The sequence below is a fragment of the Notolepis coatsorum genome (genome assembly GCF_963971535.1).
Source record: "Notolepis coatsorum genome assembly, chromosome: 17".
NCBI lineage: Eukaryota > Metazoa > Chordata > Actinopteri > Aulopiformes > Paralepididae > Notolepis > Notolepis coatsorum.
Genome location: NC_140181.1, coordinates 24,767,786 through 24,787,620, shown reverse-complemented (window position 1 = coordinate 24,787,620; position 19,835 = coordinate 24,767,786). Strand labels below are relative to the sequence as shown.

The window sequence follows — 19,835 nt, the reverse complement described above, 5'->3', positions numbered from 1 at the left end:
AGGAAGAGAGAGGTTGAGATTCAGCAAGTCGAAAGGGAACGCCAAGTGTCATATGCAGAGGCAGTAAAGTTTCATAGAAATGATTAGGGCTTTTTTTTTTTTTTTTTATCTTATGTTGTGGGACTTGTACAGCACTTTCGTAAACGTTGTTGTTTTTAAATGTGCTCTATAAATAAAGTGGGTTGGATTAATTAATTAAGTAGCCCCTTTCGTGACTGACGCATCCAACAAGGTTTCACTCGGCTGTGTGATTTAATTCAAGGTGGATCGCTGTTGTCGTTTGAACAACTTCAGATTTCATGGGAACTACCAATCCCCCAAATCAAGAATGTTTAAGATGAATGAAGTAAGATTTTGATTATTTGAAATATGGCCTGTGTAGACTAAACTATGCACAGAATTATGTCAGTCTACAAGGTCCGGATTCTACATGGTCCGGCAATGTAGACTCCACTACAGACCAATTATCAGTGAATGTTCATGCATTTTTAAGAAGGGCAACTTCCACAAAAAAACAAAGAACTCACCAAAACATCTCAGTAGCACCTTATCTAAATGTTATATTTCATATATGGAGATTCATATTTATTTATGTATTGCATGCATTTCTACATTTTATTTCCTATTTTGTTTATTCATCCCAGTATCTTTCTTTCTTATGTGTGGAATTCTACAAGGTGCGCGCACACACACACACACACACCTACACACACACACACACACACTTACATTTAGTCATTTAGCTGACGCTTTTATCCAAAGCGACTTACAAGTTCTGTACGACAAGACAGCAAGAAGGGTACAACTCTATCAGCTGAGTAACAATGTTCATCAAAGTGTTGCGTGTTACAGTGTAGGTTAGTTTATTAGGACAAGTGCATGACAGTAAGGTTAGTCACGGTTAGATTTTATTTTAATTTTTTTTATCATTTCAGATAATGGTTGAAGAAGTGAGTCTTTAGTCGACGGCGAAAGATTGGACGGGATTCGGCTGTCCTAACTGGGATGGGTAGTTCACTCACACACACACACACACACACACACACACACACACACACACACACACACACACACACACACACACACACACACACACACACACACACACACACACACACACACACACACACACACACACACACACACACACACACACACACACACACACACACACACACACACACACACACACACACACACACACACACACACACACACACACACACACACACACACACACACACACACACACACACACACACACACACACACACACACACACACACACACACACACACACACACACACACACACACACACACACACACACACACACACACACACACACACACACACACACACACACACACACACACACACACACACAAATCGAAGTAAAAAAAAAAAAATTAGATTTTTTTTTTTTTTAACTTCGATTTTTTTTTTAATGTTCGAAGCTTGTGCCATCGAATCGAACGTTCGAAGCTTCGAAGCATTTAAGACAGCCCTAGAAATGATAGAAGAGAGGAGGAACACAGCCAACGACAGCCCAGTAGCAAAAAAAAACAGAGCAATAATGAAGGAAGAATAAGACCAGAGCAAGAGCATAACAGCAACCCAGAAGTAGTAAAAGATAAGATAGTGGTGTTTCTAGCGTACATTATCAACTGTTCAGGACAAGCAAAATCCAAAAACGGAAAGAATCAAAATGGTAGTAAAGGCAGCAGCTATATTCCTAGGGATGAAGGAGTTGGCGTGGGAAATAGTACAATCAGAAATTGACAGAGGAGTGAAAGAAATGGCTGCAGGAGAAGGAACATCAAAGGAGCCTCCTTATGGTGTACAGTATGTTAGTATTGCAATGGAGCCTTATAGCGAATGGACAGGAGTTTAAGGGATATGTTGACAAGTTGAAAAGGAAACCAGATAGAATATGCATTCAGGAAACATGGTTGAAACCAAGTTTGGATTTCATCATTAAAGGGTATACAACAATACGTAAAGATAGATGCAGTGGAAATGGGGGAGGGTGTGCAATGTTTATTAAAGAGGGCATAAACTATAGAAGGTTAGGAACAATGCAAGAACTGGAAGTAATAGTTATTGAAGTATGGAGTAAGAAAGAGAGTTGGAAGATAATACATTTGTATAACCCATGCAAAAGGTTAGAGAAAATAAAACTAGAAATAATATTAGAAAATTGGAGAGGTAATGTTGTTTGGGGGAAATAAATGTAGACCAGGATATTAATGGCCTCAACACAGAAAATAAGTAATAGTATAGTAGAAGCAGGGAGAAACGCGATACCGAAAGTAAAAAATAGTAACAGGAAAAATACTCTACTCTACTCGCTTTTGGTACCTGGTACTTCGTTCGTTTTCCACTGCAGGTAGTACCCGCCGTCAGTGTAGCTGGTCGTCATAGCGAGGGCGCTGTGATGTCAACCTCAACGCGACACACACACACACACACGTATCGTAGCTAGCTATAAACTATAAAGATACCTTCACAGTGTACTCTGCGTCATTTATTGATTAAACTAAACCAACAGCAACACAATTGCTATGAAGATACCTTCACAGTGTACTCCGCGTCATTTATTGATGAAACAAAACCAACATCAACACCAAGAACAAAGAGTTTAGTCTCTCAGAAAAGATCGCTAATTTCGTTAGCTTACGTGTAGTTAGCTAATAAGGCACTGGTATCATAGAATAGAAATACTTTAATCATCCCGATTTGTAGTGTGAAATTTCCCTCGGGATGATTAAAGTATTTATATTCTATGATACCAGTGCCTTATTAGCTAACTACACGTAAGCTAACAAAATTTGCTAAAGTACGCTAGCCGCAATGCTAACTATTATAATGGTAAATCCCAGTCACATTAGCATGTAAGCTAACAAAATTAGCTATCTTTTTGAGAGACTAAACTATTTGCTCTTGGTGGTAAATTGTGTTGATGTTGGTTTTGTTTCATCAATAAATGAGGCAGAATACACAGGAACAGTTTCCCCCATGTAGCGCAATGATAGCGTAGTGACGATTCTCTCTTCTGACCAATCAGTGGTCTGCAGTGTTTCACGTCACTTTTTGGTATCACTTCTACCCGCTTGGAAACTCGAAAAAGCAGGTACTAAAAAAGTACTAGCAGGTACTATTCGACATTTTTGGCAATGGAAAACCGAAAAGGCTGAGTAGAGTAGAGTAGAGTAGATACCATGCAGTGGAAAAGCGCCAATATGGAGCTCCGGCTGAGTGTTTAGAACTGGGATCAAAGGGAAAAGATCAAAGGATCTAAAAACGAGAAACACAAGATATTTCGTTTTTGGCACAGACAGAGTTAATGTCTTCTGAAAGTGGAACAGTCCTTCAAGCCCAGGCACAGGCCAGCGTAGAGAGGGGCACTTAGGGAAATGGCTAAACCCTAAACCACTACTCAAGGTAACGGCATAGGCCCACACCATTAATATGTAATCAAGTTATTTGGGAAGTCGGGGGCCAGACACATCTCATCTTTACACCATGAGATCACCCTGTTCTCATTCATACCAGACACATCTTTACACCATGACCTCACCCTCATTCATACCAGACACATCTCATCTTTACACCATGAGATCACCCTGTTCTCATTCATACCATACACATCTTTACACCATGACCTCACCCTCATTCATACCAGACACATCTTTACACCATGATATCACCCTGTTCTCATTCATACCAGACACACCTTTACACCATGAGATCACCCTGTTCTCATTCATACCAGACACACCTTTACACCATGAGATCACCCTGTTCTCATTCATACCAGACACACCTTTACACCATGAGATCACCCTGTTCTCATTCATACCAGACACACCTTTACACCATGTGATCACCCTCATTCATACCAGACACATCTTTACACCATGAGATCACCCTGTTCTCATTCATACCAGACACACCTTTACACCATGTGATCACCCTCATTCATACCAGACACATCTTTACACCATGAGATCACCCTGTTCTCATTCATACCAGACACACCTTTACACCATGACCTCACCCTGTTCTCATTCATACCAGACACACCTTTACACCATGTGATCACCCTCATTCATACCAGACACACCTTTACACCATGAGATCACCCTGTTCTCATTCATACCAGACACATTTGTACAAAATGACCTCACCCTGTTCTCATTCATACCAGACACACCTTTACACCATGAGATCACCCTGTTCTCATTCATACCAGACTTAAGCATTACATCACGCGCAGGAGTGGTTTGTGAACAATAAACCATGCCTAGGGGTGGTCGTTAGACCCCCCTAGGCATGGTTTATTGTTCACAAATCACGACTGCAAGTGGTGTAATGCTTTTATACAACTGCCACATTCATCCAACCTTATTGCTATACAATAAACACATTAATCGAAGATTTATTGAAAAAACCATCTGCCAGAAAAAGTAGTTCCCACAACTACAAAAAAGACAAGTTGCCTCCATGTGGAAGCAGCTCGGAAGTGCATCCAACCAACTAACACATCCAACTGTGTGTTATTGGACTGTGTGTTATTGGAACTAACACATCCAACTGCCTTTCAACTAAGGCATCCAACCAACTAACACATCCAACTGCCTTTCAACTAAGACATCGAACCAACTAACACATCCAACTGCCTTTCAACTAAGACATCCAACCAACTAACACATCCAACTTTTCTTTAGTTTTTAATTATGAAGTTAGTGGTTATTGGAATGATTGATTGATTGATTGAAAATTGTATTACCAGATGCAGAATGGGTACAATACAGTACGGCTCAATACACACAATTGTTAAGGGGATGCAGACCTACTTTCTATAGAACTTCATTCTTAGATGCTTCTATAGAAAGTAGGTAAAACAAATTAAAACGTTTTCTTTGCCCTATAAGAAAAAAAAAGTTTTCTTCGCCCTATTTTTTTTTAGCCTAAACTTAACCAGTTGGAAACCAGGCGTACAGTAATAAAATTAGCAATCAACCAATCAATCAATTCAATAGACCATGCTCACTTAAAACAGCGCTGCTTCTCTCTCAGTCTGACTTCCCCGCTGTTGCAGACAGGAGTGTGTGTGTGTGTGTGTGTGTGTGTGTGTTTGTGGGTACGCCAGCGTCGGACAGTGTGAGAGTGAACGCTGCAGTCAGTGGGAAGGAAGTAGAAATTTAAAATAAAATTGCAAATAATCAATCAATCAATCCGCGATTTTTCTTTTGTTCTAAAATGACTCATGACCCATCAATTACATCATCCAACATTGTTTAAAGGACTAAGACATTCGCCTTGACAGAATCGCTTTATATTTAGTCGTTATGACGCTATCAACATATCAATTTGTTAAAGAATATTGTCCGCCATCTTGTTTTTGCCGACGGAGTGATCCTGGCGGAGTGATGTGATTCGGTTGTGGGCGGGTCCTGGGACCAGGACCGTAGAATGGTCCCTATACATACGTGTAAATGGCCTGTTTCAGCCAATCAGAATCGAGAAATTTGCATGCCGTTGTATAAACATCTTTACACCATGAGATCACCCTGTTCTCATTCATACCAGACACATCTTTACACAATGTGATCACCCTGTTCTCATTCATACCACACACCTTTACACCATGAGATCACCCTGTTCTCATTCATACCACACACCTTTACACCATGAGATCACCCTGTTCTCATTCATACCACACACCTTTACACCATGAGATCACCCTGTTCTCATTCATACCAGACACACCTTTACACCATGAGATCACCCTGTTCTCATTCATACCACACACCTTTACACCATGAGATCACCCTGTTCTCATTCATACCACACCTTTACACCATGAGATCACCCTGTTCTCATTCATACCACACACCTTTACACCATGAGATCACCCTGTTCTCATTCATACCACACACCTTTACACCATGAGATCACCCTGTTCTCATTCATACCACACACCTTTACACCATGAGATCACCCTGTTCTCATTCATACCAGACACACCTTTACACCATGAGATCACCCTGTTCTCATTCATACCAGACACATCTTTACACCATGTGATCACCCTGTTCTCATTCATACCAGACACACCTTTACACCATGAGATCACCCTGTTCTCATTCATACCAGACACATCTTTACACCATGTGATCACCCTGTTCTCATTCATACCACACACCTTTACACCATGAGATCACCCTGTTCTCATTCATACCACACACCTTTACACCATGAGATCACCCTGTTCTCATTCATACCACACATCTTTACACCATGAGATCACCCTGTTCTCATTCATACCAGACACACCTTTACACCATGAGATCACCCTGTTCTCATTCATACCACACACCTTTACACCATGAGATCACCCTGTTCTCATTCATACCACACACCTTTACACCATGAGATCACCCTGTTCTCATTCATACCACACACCTTTACACCATGAGATCACCCTGTTCTCATTCATACCACACACCTTTACACCATGAGATCACCCTGTTCTCATTCATACCACACACCTTTACACCATGAGATCACCCTGTTCTCATTCATACCAGACACACCTTTACACCATGAGATCACCCTGTTCTCATTCATACCAGACACATCTTTACACCATGTGATCACCCTGTTCTCATTCATACCAGACACACCTTTACACCATGAGATCACCCTGTTCTCATTCATACCAGACACACCTTTACACCATGAGATCACCCTGTTCTCATTCATACCACACACACCTTTACACCATGAGATCACCCTGTTCTCATTCATACCAGACACACCTTTACACCATGAGATCACCCTGTTCTCATTCATACCACACCTTTACACCATGAGATCACCCTGTTCTCATTCATACCACACACCTTTACACCATGAGATCACCCTGTTCTCATTCATACCAGACACACCTTTACACCATGAGATCACCCTGTTCTCATTCATACCACACACCTTTACACCATGAGATCACCCTGTTCTCATTCATACCACACACCTTTACACCATGAGATCACCCTGTTCTCATTCATACCACACACCTTTACACCATGAGATCACCCTGTTCTCATTCATACCACACACCTTTACACCATGAGATCACCCTGTTCTCATTCATACCACACACCTTTACACCATGAGATCACCCTGTTCTCATTCATACCAGACACACCTTTACACCATGAGATCACCCTGTTCTCATTCATACCACACACCTTTACACCATGAGATCACCCTGTTCTCATTCATACCAGACACATCTTTACACCATGTGATCACCCTGTTCTCATTCATACCAGACACATCTTTACACCATGTGATCACCCTGTTCTCATTCATACCACACACCTTTACACCATGAGATCACCCTGTTCTCATTCATACCAGACACATCTTTACACCATGTGATCACCCTGTTCTCATTCATACCAGACACACCTTTACACCATGAGATCACCCTGTTCTCATTCATACCAGACACACCTTTACACCATGAGATCACCCTGTTCTCATTCATACCAGACACACCTTTACACCATGAGATCACCCTGTTCTCATTCATACCAGACACACCTTTACACCATGAGATCACCCTGTTCTCATTCATACCAGACACATCTTTACACCATGTGATCACCCTGTTCTCATTCATACCAGACACATCTTTACACCATGTGATCACCCTGACCACCCTGTCTGCTCTTTGGTGTTGGAAAGGTTGGAAAGAGAGACAGACAGAGAGGGAGAGAGAGAGGACTGAGAAACAAAGAGACTGAAATACGGTGACTCACTTCCTGAAGAGGAGGAGGGGCGTCGCTGGGTGGCAGGCTGATGCTGAGGGGAGGGCATCTCCGAGGGCAATGGAGGGGGGGGCGGGGGCGTCGGGGTGGGATTGCTGGGAGGGAGGGGGGGTGGTGGCGGCGGAGTTGGGACCGGTTCCTCTGTGGTGCCGTTCTCAGGGCCGGGGGCGGGGCTGTCAGTAGGCTCCTCCAATAACACGGAGCCCTGGTGAAAGTGACGGAGCAAATGAAAGTAGACTTGAGTTAAGTCCTCCATTCTACCCAAGAGAGACATATTCATTACATATTTATATTTACAACACATCTCAAATGGTAATTTCAGAATCCATACACGTTATTCCTATCATCGAAGACAGTCCAAACATATTAATATATAAATGAGCAACTCTCTCCAAATCCAAATATAACAAAAATGTGTGATGTCATCAGTATAAAGTCTGGAGCTGCTCCATAGACAATGAATCGGGAAAGATGGTAAAAATGACACAGAGCACCAGGAAGGACTCAGGGCTGTACAGTGCCACATATATGTTGCACATATATGCTATGAAAGAATCTGTCTGTGCAATGAATTTATTTACTACAGTAGCACCCATGCGACAGCCTATTTTTCTCACACTTTAGCGTGTGAAGTGAGGGTTTGTGTTAAGTGAATCAATGCGCCTCACTATTTGGTAATTGTAGTCTATCTTGCGAGTAAAAACCATGTCCCTGTCTGCTTAGAGTCCATGCATCCAACACCAAATCCCACAATTCCTAGTGAACAATCGCATTTACCCCACTGGGAACTAGTTATCTACTATTTGAACCCCCCCCTCCCCGAACATGAGGAAATCAAACAAGCAAGCTAGCTGGCTGGCTGCTGTCATTACTAACAACTAGGGTTGGATAAGGCGCAATGTTAATTCCAGGAACAAAAGCATTCATTCTAAAAGTTACCAATAGTTAAGGGCGGCTACGTGGCGTAGTGGGCAAGGCGCTCGCCACGAATGCGGAGACGCTGGGCTCGCCTGTTCGAGCCCAGCGCTCCACATTGCTTTCAGTTTAGCTGGTCGTTCATACTAATACACATTGGCCGTATTAGGGGGTGGGAAACTGATGGGTGGGGATCGGGCGTTGTGGACAGCGACTCCGACAGGTTGGTTGGTGCGCCTGCGCAGTAGAATCAGGAAGTGTCGGGGGCAGCGTGAGCCTCCCACGCGTTACTCCTCGCCACTGAGAGATCGAGCTGCGCAGGTGAAAAGATGCGACTGCGGTTACCTCAAGTACCGGAGGGGACTTGTGCTATGTATGACTTAGTCCACATTGCAGCCGGCTTGTGGGAGGCAAGAAACAGCGTTCGTGACAGGGGAGGGTTGAATTGGATGATACAAAATTGGGATGGGAGAAAATATAGAAAATGGGAGAAAAAGTGGATAAAAAAAAAGTTACAGATAGTTGAAATGTGTGAGACTTAATTTCCTGCATTCTGGTGCAGGAATTTTAGAATTTGTACCCTTTAAATGCCAGTGTTTGTGATGGCATCACAAATTATTGTAAAAGAAAACACACATTTAAAAAAATATTTTCAATATATCAAATGCAAAGTGGATTTTTCTGGTTGGGATTATTACAGGCTAACATATGTCAATGATTAGCAACAACACTGATTTCGATGGATTTTTTGTTTTTTTGTGATGTCAGATTGAAAAGAATACTCACACTCTTATCATTAGGGGACTAAATTGTCCTCTTGTTGAAATAATTTACCACGTTTATTCAACTTCAGCCCTGATCATAACCACCACATATTCAATACATTTTTGAATTATAACCCTTTAAATGCCAGTGTGTGTGATGGCGTCACACATTATTGAAAAGAAAACACAAAAAGTGAAATATTTTCAATATATCAAATGCAAAGTAGATTTTTCTGGATTTTGATGGATTTAAAAAAAAAATTTAATGGTCCCATCTCCACCAATCACATGCGGCTCCCTTTGTGTGTGTGAGCGAGAGAGAGAGATAGTTCTCCAACTTGTGTGAGTTTAGACTGCGTTACCCTCCGTCACAGTGATCTCCTGGTTGTTCCCCACCTAGGTTATCCAACTATCGCGCCGCTGCAACTTTACTAGAAACACTGGCCTGGCCTGCTTCTAAGTTCAGTGGCCTGACTGCGGACAAAACATTTATATATATGTAACGGATGGTACCACAAAGCGCAGTCACAATGGATTTCCGATGTTGTGAAGTGACTGGGGCGAGTAGCGGTGCTCTCACCCTCACTCTCACCCTCAAAAGTCAAAGCAGTGAATTCACCTCTTGATATAGCGGTCTGTGCTGTTCGAAACTCCCTCGGGGCATTGAAGTTTAAGGTGACGATGTCACAACCGTTATATATATATAATTCTTTTTTTCTTCTTTTTTTTTATCTGAAAACTCCCGGTGGTCCCGATGGCCAGTTCGGGCCTGCGTGCATAGATCAATTTACAACTAAGCATGTCCTGGTTAAAAACAAGATGAGAGCGCTAAAATAGCCAATAGCTAACTTTAAATACTTAACCTACAAATATGAGACTGTTCTGAAAGCACAATATTGATTTAACAGATTTAACACATTGATTGCCACGCAGTATGCCCATCATTATACCCAGTCTGCCACCGCTGTAAGCCTATGGAGATGTTTACCTTTTTTGCAGGGCTATAACTTTTTAAATATTATAGCTATATCTGCATTACTATGGCCCATTCAACATCGATTATCTATCGTTCCGGATGTGGGAACGTTATATTTTTTCATTCATACATTGTTGTGTTAATACCGTCGAGAATATAAGTATGTTTTTAAGCTTTTCTGCTGTAATTCCAAAAACGCTAGTTATAGGCCCTGACGCATATGATAGATTATCGATTGGCATTTCTTTCCTATACACGCTATATTAAAAAATTCAAATGTATATGATCGGTATACATTATGCTTCATCATGCGTGAAGGAAAGGGGGGGGGGTCGTTTATAATTCCTTGATCGTCAGTAACGGCTTTATATAGTATGGGTTGATATATTGATCAGACTGATTGCAAACAAAGAAATGGACACTTGGGCTGAAAATAACGTTAGTGTCCTCAGGCTCTTACCGTTCGCCGATGAGACTGGAGGAAAAATATCCCAATTATTTGACGTCGATCTCCTAGATCCATTTCCGGTTTGTATGACGCAATAAACGCCAAAATCATATCGATTATTGCGTTTCGAAAGCGATCCAAATGCACTCAAGTGTGTATATTGATCCATGCATCCAACACCAAATCCCACAATTCCTAGTGAACAATCGCATTTACCCCAGTGAGACGAGCAAGCTAGATATCTATCTGGGACACCGGGATGAGGACAAAATGATAGGGATGAGCAAAACTCACAAAATTGCTATTTGATTGCGACAGCCCTGAGATGAGACACTCATGGTTCCTCTGTACTGGGATCAGCCCTGAGATGAGTCACTCATGGTTCCTCTGTACTGGGATCAGCCCTGAGATGAGTCACTCATGGTTCCTCTGTACTGGGATCAGCCCTGAGATGAGTCACTCATGGTTCCTCTGTACTGGGATCAGCCCTGAGATGAGTCATTCATGGTTCCTCTGTACTGGGATCAGCCCTGAGATGAGTCACTCATGGTTCCTCTGTACTGGGATCAGCCCTGAGATGAGTCACTCATGGTTCCTCTGTACTGGGATCAGCCCTGAGATGAGTCACTCATGGTTCCTCTGTACTGGGATCAGCCCTGAGATGAGTCACTCATGGTTCCTCTGTACTGGGATCAGCCCTGAGATAAGTCACTCATGGTTCCTCTGTACTGGGATCAGCCCTGAGATGAGACACTCATGGTTCCTCTGTACTGGGATCAGCCCTGAGATGAGTCACTCATGGTTCCTCTGTACTGGGATCAGCCCTGAGATGAGTCATTCATGGTTCCTCTGTACTGGGATCAGCCCTGAGATGAGTCACTCAGGGTTCCTCTGTACTGGGATCAGCCCTGAGATGAGTCACTCATGGTTCCTCTGTACTGGGATCAGCCCTGAGATGAGTCATTCATGGTTCCTCTGTACTGGGATCAGCCCTGAGATGGGAGCTAGTTCAGGAACTATGATGGTGCTCAGTTGCTGCAGTGAAAACACAGCAAAAAGGGGGAACTTCCACCAACAGTTCTTGAACTATGAAAAAGTCCCTCCGGTCTGAGAAACACCTATAGTGACATCATTATTAGAATGTTTAATTCTCAAAGTTCCAATATCATATGTGAGATGATACATTAAGATCAATAGATACCAGGCAACTTGTTGTTTGACCTGGTTGCAATAGTAAGAACATGGCTGGTAAAAACAATTCCAAATCTCTTTACCAACTTCCAGCAACATAAAGTCATACTATGTCATAATCTTTTCAGAAACCAACATAGCATGGATTGGTTCATAATAATTTCAGAAACCAACATAACAATGGCATAAGGCAATATTCAAATCCGGCCCACATTAATATTGGGTTAAAAAATAGCAGTGTTAAAATAATTGTGGGTTAATGCGTTAATAAAGCTTTAACTTTGACAGCCTTAGTTATTACACATTCTTACACATACATGTATGTTGAACATCTGAGGTAACAAAGGAAAAAAAGCCAAAAGCACTTACTCCTCAGACATTCTTTGACAATTTTACAGCCCAAAATACAAAAAAGATCCAAACGGAATAGGTAACAAAGGGTTGAAGAAATATTGTCTGAACTGTCAGATGCAAACTGGCTGTGTGACATAACCGAGCATCTCGCTCAATTGAATAAGAAGCTGTAGGGACGCAAACAAGTCCCACCCAAAACTTGACCAATATAGTTGTGAACTGAGACAACCCTTATTTTGTTATTTTTGAGTACAGTTACAGTTGTGTGTTCATGCAGACACATAATAGCAATTTCATTACGAATTGAAAATGGGGGACCCTGATGTAAACAAGTCGAAAGTCTTTCTCTGGTCTGCATCCCCTTAACAATTGTGTGTATTGAGCTGTACTGTACTGTACCCATTCTGCAATCTGTTAATTAAAGTTAATTAAACTATCTTCCATTAGTTGGATGTATGGCCTCTGCAAGGTTGTGTGCAGCCATTTGTTTTTGTAACATCTGCTACATCTGTCCCACGTGTTCTTTGCAGCTCACAGTTGTTAGTTCTGCCCCTCTTGACTGTGACAAAAAGGTTTTGAACAAACTTAAGGTCATAGCTTGTATTTGATGATATTCTTCTTTGTTATTTACTTGAATGGTTTGATCATTGATTGGTGGAGTAATATGGAGTTCTGATAAACTAAAATTATTTGTTAAAATAACATAAGCTAACATATATTTTTACATTTATGCAAATGAATATGCAATATGTATAACTTGAATAAGTAATAAATACAGAAACACCATGTTTAACAATATGTAAATGTGTAGCTACATTTATTTTACATTACATTAACATTTATACGGTCTTTGGCCCTTTGAGGGCAACCATAATGCTGATGTGGCCCTCTGTGAAAATGAGTTTGACACCCCTGGGAACACTCGGTTTGTTTGACCATGTTTGAACCACTGACCACCGGGAACTGGTAGTGGACTTCGTCACATGGTGCGATAAAAACCACCTGCAGCTAAATGTGGCGAAGACCAGGGAACTGGTGATGGAGCTGGGGAGGAGGAGGAGTGCACCTGTGACCCCCGTTTCCATCAGCGGAGTCGATGTGGACATGGTTGAGGAGTACAAATACCTCGGTGTGCACATCGACAACAAACTGAACGGGCCAAAACACGCAGAGGCACTGTACAGGAAGGGCAGAAATAGATGAAACACTCTCTTGGTCAACTCACATTAACAATATTGTAACAAAAATGAGCAGAAGTATTTCAATTATTAGACGGAATGCCTATTTTTTAACAGACACAGCTACCAAGCAAGTCATACAATCACTAGTTTTGTCACATCTGGACTACTGTCCAGCAATCTGGCCAAATGCATCCAAACAAGACTTAAATAAAATACAGCTTACTCAAAATAGAGCTGCAAGACTTGCATTGCATAGCTCAATTAGAAACAGTGTTGAGAAAATGCACAAGGAACTGTCATGGATGAGAGTCAATGAGAGACTAGTGTGTAGTCTTATTTTGTTTATGAGAAATATTTATACTTTACATAAACCTGTGTGCCTCTTTTTGCAGCTGGTGCTTATTAGTGATGGTCATGGCTATGGCACTAGACAAGCATTGAAGGGTCGGTTCGCCCTGCCGAGACCCAGAACTGAAGCCTTAAAGAAAACTGTAATGTACAGGGCAATGTCCTACTGGAATAGACTTCCACAATATTTGGTTTCAATTACCAGTAAGGTGGGATTCAAGAGGAGACTACGAGTGGCTGTAATGCAGAAAGAGATTGATTTTGGTTGGGTCTAATCTGTGTCTAATGAATGGGTTCTTGTGTTGGGTTATGTGTTGTTTTGGAATGTGTTTGTCTAGTGGTTATGAGGAGTATTAGAGTATGAGTGTATGGAATGTTGTGCTGTTTTTGAGCACGTTTTAGTTTTCTCTGAGATGTCTTTGTTTGTTGTTTTATTGATATTTGTTGTTTTATTGATATTTGTTATTGTTCTATATTAGAAAATTTGGCATACATATTTGTTTGTATGTCTGATTTTGATGGTGGGCGCCTTCTTGTACGCTGTGACCTGCTGGGGCAGCGGACTGAGAGCAGGGGACGCAAACAGGCTGGATAAGCTGGTCAGGAAGGCCAGTAGCGTGGTTGGGGTAGAGCTGGACTCTCTAGCGAGGGTGGCGGAGAGGAGGAGCCTTTCTAAGCTCCAGGCCATCAGGGAAAACCCCTCCCACCCACTATACACAGACTTGGCGGACAGGAGGAGCAGGTTCAGTGCCAGGCTCACACTACCTAAATGCAGCACTGAACGGCACAGGAAGTCCTTCATTCCGACAGCCATCAGACTATACAATGCATCACTGTGCCTCACTGCATCACTGAGCACAGAATGACAGTTACCATCTTCCTGGACTCTTACTTTTGAAACAGAACTGTGCAATATTACACCTACTGTAGACTTCAGTATATTTTTACTGTATTTATTTACTGTATATTTTATTCTATTCTTAGGCTATTTGTTTTGTTATTCTTATTCGTGACTTGTTCTGTCTAAATGTTTAATGTGAGCAATTTGCAGTGTCAAATTTCCCTCTGGATAATAAAAGTATTTCTATTCTATTCTTGTTTTAATCTTGTTCTGTTTTAACTTTGTATTTCTTTTACCCCCTGCCCCCTATCCCTCAAAAGGCTGTGCCTTTTGCCAGGTCGCCATTGGAATTTGTTCTTAACTCTTTCTGCGTCAAAAACTTAATATCTCGTGTTTCGCCGCCAACGCTTACCTAAAACATGCTTCTGTACTGATCACAGTGTTGTATTTTACTGGACCTAAAACATACTTTTGGTAACGATCGCAGTTTCAAGTTAAAACGACCCCCCCCCCCCCCCCCCATGATGATTTTGTGAAGACACATATGTATATGGTATATGCCTTTGATTTGGAAGTATTTGGGGTTTCAGGCGAACAACCAGAACGATTTGAGCATAATGCATATAACACGTCATATCTTGCGATCTATGAAAAAAGACTGGATTATTTTGGAAAGGGGTGATGTTTAGCGTGTAATAGCGCACAAACTACAGTATGTAGAAATTAACTGGTTAGTCAGTCTTGGACTATAAACAATGCCGGTCTAATGAGCCATACTATTATCTCCATAGCTATAATACAGAACACACGATGGGTCTGCAAACAGCGCTAAAATGGTCAATAACGCTGGCGCCAAGATGGGAAAAGAGTGTGGCGGTCAATGAATTAATGACTTACCTGGTTAAATAAAGGTTACATTTATTTAAAAAAAATTTAAGAACACGCCAAGATTATAGGAAATGTTGTGTCTTCTCCAGAGTCAGACAAGAAGATGGATATCAATTTCCTCTCTGTGTGTTTAGTAGAAAGCTATCGAGCTGCAAGCTAGCCAAGCTTAGCCAAAACGAATGCATTAGTACATACTGTAGGCTACAACCATCACGTTTGAAAACAGAAGCTGAGAATATCGGGGAAGGAGGCAGTGTTTTTTATGAATACAGGTGATTTCTGTCACTATCTGTCAGATAGAAGTGTAATAACACTGATAACACCCAAAATGCATTTCAGAGCAAAATACACACTTGCTGCTTTAGACTAGATGTCATCACCCTTTCATTGACTTAATAATAATAATTATTAGTATTGTTATTTTTTTGTGTGTGTAACAAATCCCTAATTGCCGGGCAGTTTTAAAGTGAATTGTTCCATTTTCCTCACATTACTCTGGAGTGTGAGAGAGGCTCTACATCAGTGAAACCGCACTGCCTGTCAGCCTGCCTGCATAGGCATGCCATCAGAAATTCTACCAGAGCTGTGGTTGGCCTGGTGAGTGTTGCGAGGGTGACAGATGCACGCTGACACTATTACACAGGACCCTCCCTGTCGTCTTTAATCAAGTCATAAAGACTCAACGCCCCGTGGGTAATGATGTAGCTAATATGGCATAATCTGGATCTCTCTGTTGTTAAATAATGGGGCTGAACCATCTGCCACTACAAGTGATAGTGTTTCACCAGCCCCCCCCCCACCCCCCCCACATGCACGCGTCTGACACATTCTGAAAAGCGTGCAATAGCACAGCTGGTAATGAATTAATGGGCTGTGACATTTAACCCCCACCCGCCTCCCGCCCTTTTCTGTCCCTTTTGAGACGCGTGCCTGTCAATATGGCTGCCTTTCCTTGTTTAACCCCCCAGGGGGTTAGGGGGGGTTGGGTGTCCAGACGGGGTCTCCGGCACGCGCCAGTGCTGCCGGTGATCCGCCAGGGCCATCTGTTAGGGAGAGACTCCATCGAGGTCTTAATTGGCTCAATGTGGATTAACCCCCCTCCCCGCCAACCACCCACCCTAGATACCCATGAGATTACATGACAACACCTCCCAAGGGACGCTGACTGTGTGTGTGTGTGTGTGTGTGTGTGTGTGTGTGTGTGTGTGTGTGTGTGTGTGTGGTGGACTAGGAGTGTTTTACGGGACAGTGTAGTACAGCTATGTGTCAAGTGCTTTTGTGAATGGTCTTGGGTCGATTCATCTGTAGCCCAAAATCACATTCCATGTCTTAATGGACAGGCCTCACAATGGAACAACAGCCCCTCTACCTCCATTCAACAGGATCACTAGTAGTTGTTCATTTACTTCTGTTTATTTTTTTTGTTAGGCTGGCTTGGTGGCTGGCTTGGTGCCTAAATTGGTTTCAATGTAGGTTCCCTGGAGATTTTGCACAAAGTGGGGACTCAAGAGAGGGGTAATGAAAATTAGGGTGTATTTATGTACTGTATTTTCAATCCAATGCCATCTACAATCTATACTATGAATTTAACAATCATATTATAAAACATTTTTATAATAATTATTTTATTATTATATTCTTCACATTTTCAAAAATCTTTTAGTTATGTAAGGTGAGAAAGAAATCTCAAGAAATCTTGCCAAGCCAAATGAGCTTACTGCACTGGTAACTTATTTTTGTCAAGACCATTTTTGCAGTGTGGAGTTCTCTCTCCTGATTGCATGATGTGGGAATGGGATACCAGAAAATGTAAGGCATAAAATCTTGAAATATCTAGATTGGACGTTTTTTTCTTAGAATGCATTGTAGACTGAATCTAATCTGCTGTATCTATCTATCTATCATATATCTATGTCTGTCACTATAGCCAATGGAAATGCTAGAAATGGTCATGTGGCCTGGGAGAACCAATGGGAAATAGTCCAGTGAGAGATTTTCAATTTTGAGAGAAGACAATCTCCCGATTCAGATAGAATTTAAGGGCGTTTTCACACCTGGCTCGTTTGGAGCTGTTGATCCGAAACCTGGAGCGTTTCCCCCCTATTTCGGTTCAGTTGGGCATATATGAACACAGCAATCACATTCTGTTGCGGAACAAAACAAGCGGGCCGAGACCACCTAGAGAGGGTGATCTCGGCGCACTTCCAAACGAACCCGACGCGACTCGTACGCTGTGAGAATGCAATCGACTTAACAAACCGACACAATAATAATAATAATACGTCGTGGGTCAACGTGGAGCAGCGATGAGGTACACTGCGTTGTTGATATTTGGGCAGACGATCACATTCGTCAGATGCTGGAGAACACAAGTACACTGAAGTGTACAGACAGTTTAGTGACCGAATGAGGGAAAGGGGCTTTGAAAGGTCTGTCGAACAGTGTCGCGCTGCTGCTGCTGCACGTTGTTACAGCGGAGATACAACAAGCAGAGCAGACCTTGAAATGGTGTTTGTGTTGCCGGGTGTCAGTCAGCTGTGTCCCCGCTGCCGCGCAGGAGAGAAGAGCCGGGGTCTGTAGTGACGCTGCAACAGCAGCACCGTGCGGGACTCACTCTCTCTCTCTCTCGCTCTCTTTCTCGCTCTCTCTCTCCGCGGTCATCAGTAAAGTCAGGGTTAGGGGGGGGGGGGGGGGACACACCCCAAAATCTGACCAATGAGTGACAGTTTGCTCGCGCGTGCATTTGTTTTGGTCCGCTATTAACACAGCCGTGTGAACACAAACGAACTAAAGGAGAAGTGCAACATTGTATCATTATAGTCCCTGTGTCTCCCTGAATCGGAACAAAGCAAACGAACTACAGGTGTGAAAACACCCTAAGTTTAACACAAACTGTTCCAAAGATATTAATACTGTCGGACAATCTAACAATAATTAACACATTTACAAAAAAAATCTAAGCAAATGAATAAAGGGCAGATGATTTACAGGGGGTTTTGTAGATACAGTACTGAATTTTGACATCCGGACACATGCAATTTGAATTATGAATACAGAATATAGAAAATCAGGTCTATAAATTACCTCATTATGACCAAGTCACACATCTATGGATCAGGCCAAATCTCCCCTTTCCAATGGCAGAGTTCAATCTGGATTTTGTACCACCAGGCGGCCCTGACAGGGCAGTAAAAACCGTGAATGAAATCTAATGTAAGTACAGTTACTTTTATTTTATTTTTTATCTACTTTTTCTCCCCATTTTTCAATTTTTTCTCCCGTCCCCAATTTCGCATTGTCCAATTCTACCCTCCCCTGTCTCGAACATTGCTAGACCATGCCTCCCACAAGCCGGCTGCAATATGGACGAAGCCTTGCATCACGTGTCCCCTCCGGTACTCGAGGAGGCAGCCGTCGCATCTTTTCACCTGCACAGCGCAATCTCTCAGCGGCGAGGGTCTGCGTGGGAGGGACACACCGCCCTCGTCGCTTCCTGATTCTACTGCGCAGGCGCACCAACCCACCTGTGGGAGTCGCTGTCCACAACGTCCGATCCCCACCCACCAGCTTCCCACCCCCTAATACTGCCAATTTGTATTAGTATGAACGACCAGCCAAGCTGGTAGCAACGCCGAGAGCTGGGCTCGAACCCAGCATCTCCTGCGTTGGTGGCGAGCGCCTTGCCCACTGCGCCACCTAGCCGCCCCGTACAGTTTTTTTTTTAAACTTTTCCGCCATTTTTCATCAGATTGCAATGCGTTTTTTTGCTAGACGTTCGCAGAAAGGTAAAGAAACGAACTTCATTCTATTTTATGGCAATAACATTCAGGTTTGATCCACCCGTGAGATATGATCCTGAAAATCACACACACAAAAAAAGCTTAGTTTTAGTGTAGTTTTATGAAATTCGAAAGCCCTGGGTCCTCCCGTTCATAGGACTACACACACTTATGACAGCTTGCTTTACTTCGGCCTAAATCCTCCGCTTTCCGATGCAATGCGCAGAGATTTTTATAAGCTCATATTTCACTAATAATAATAACACTTAACATCATTGGTAAACAAACAGTGTTGAAAATATACAC

At 42.4% G+C, this 19,835-nt stretch overlaps 1 protein-coding gene across 1 annotated transcript in view; it reads right to left on the bottom strand.

The window, feature by feature from the left end:
* espn (espin) overlaps nt 1-19,835 on the bottom strand; it is a gene marked incomplete at both ends in the record, with an annotated part of 215,492 nt that overhangs the window by 44,356 nt on the left and 151,301 nt on the right. The window contains one exon of the mRNA XM_084333047.1: nt 7,836-8,049. Coding sequence (XP_084189173.1) covers nt 7,836-8,049 — 214 coding nt within the window. The remainder of the gene's footprint in view (nt 1-7,835; nt 8,050-19,835) is intronic.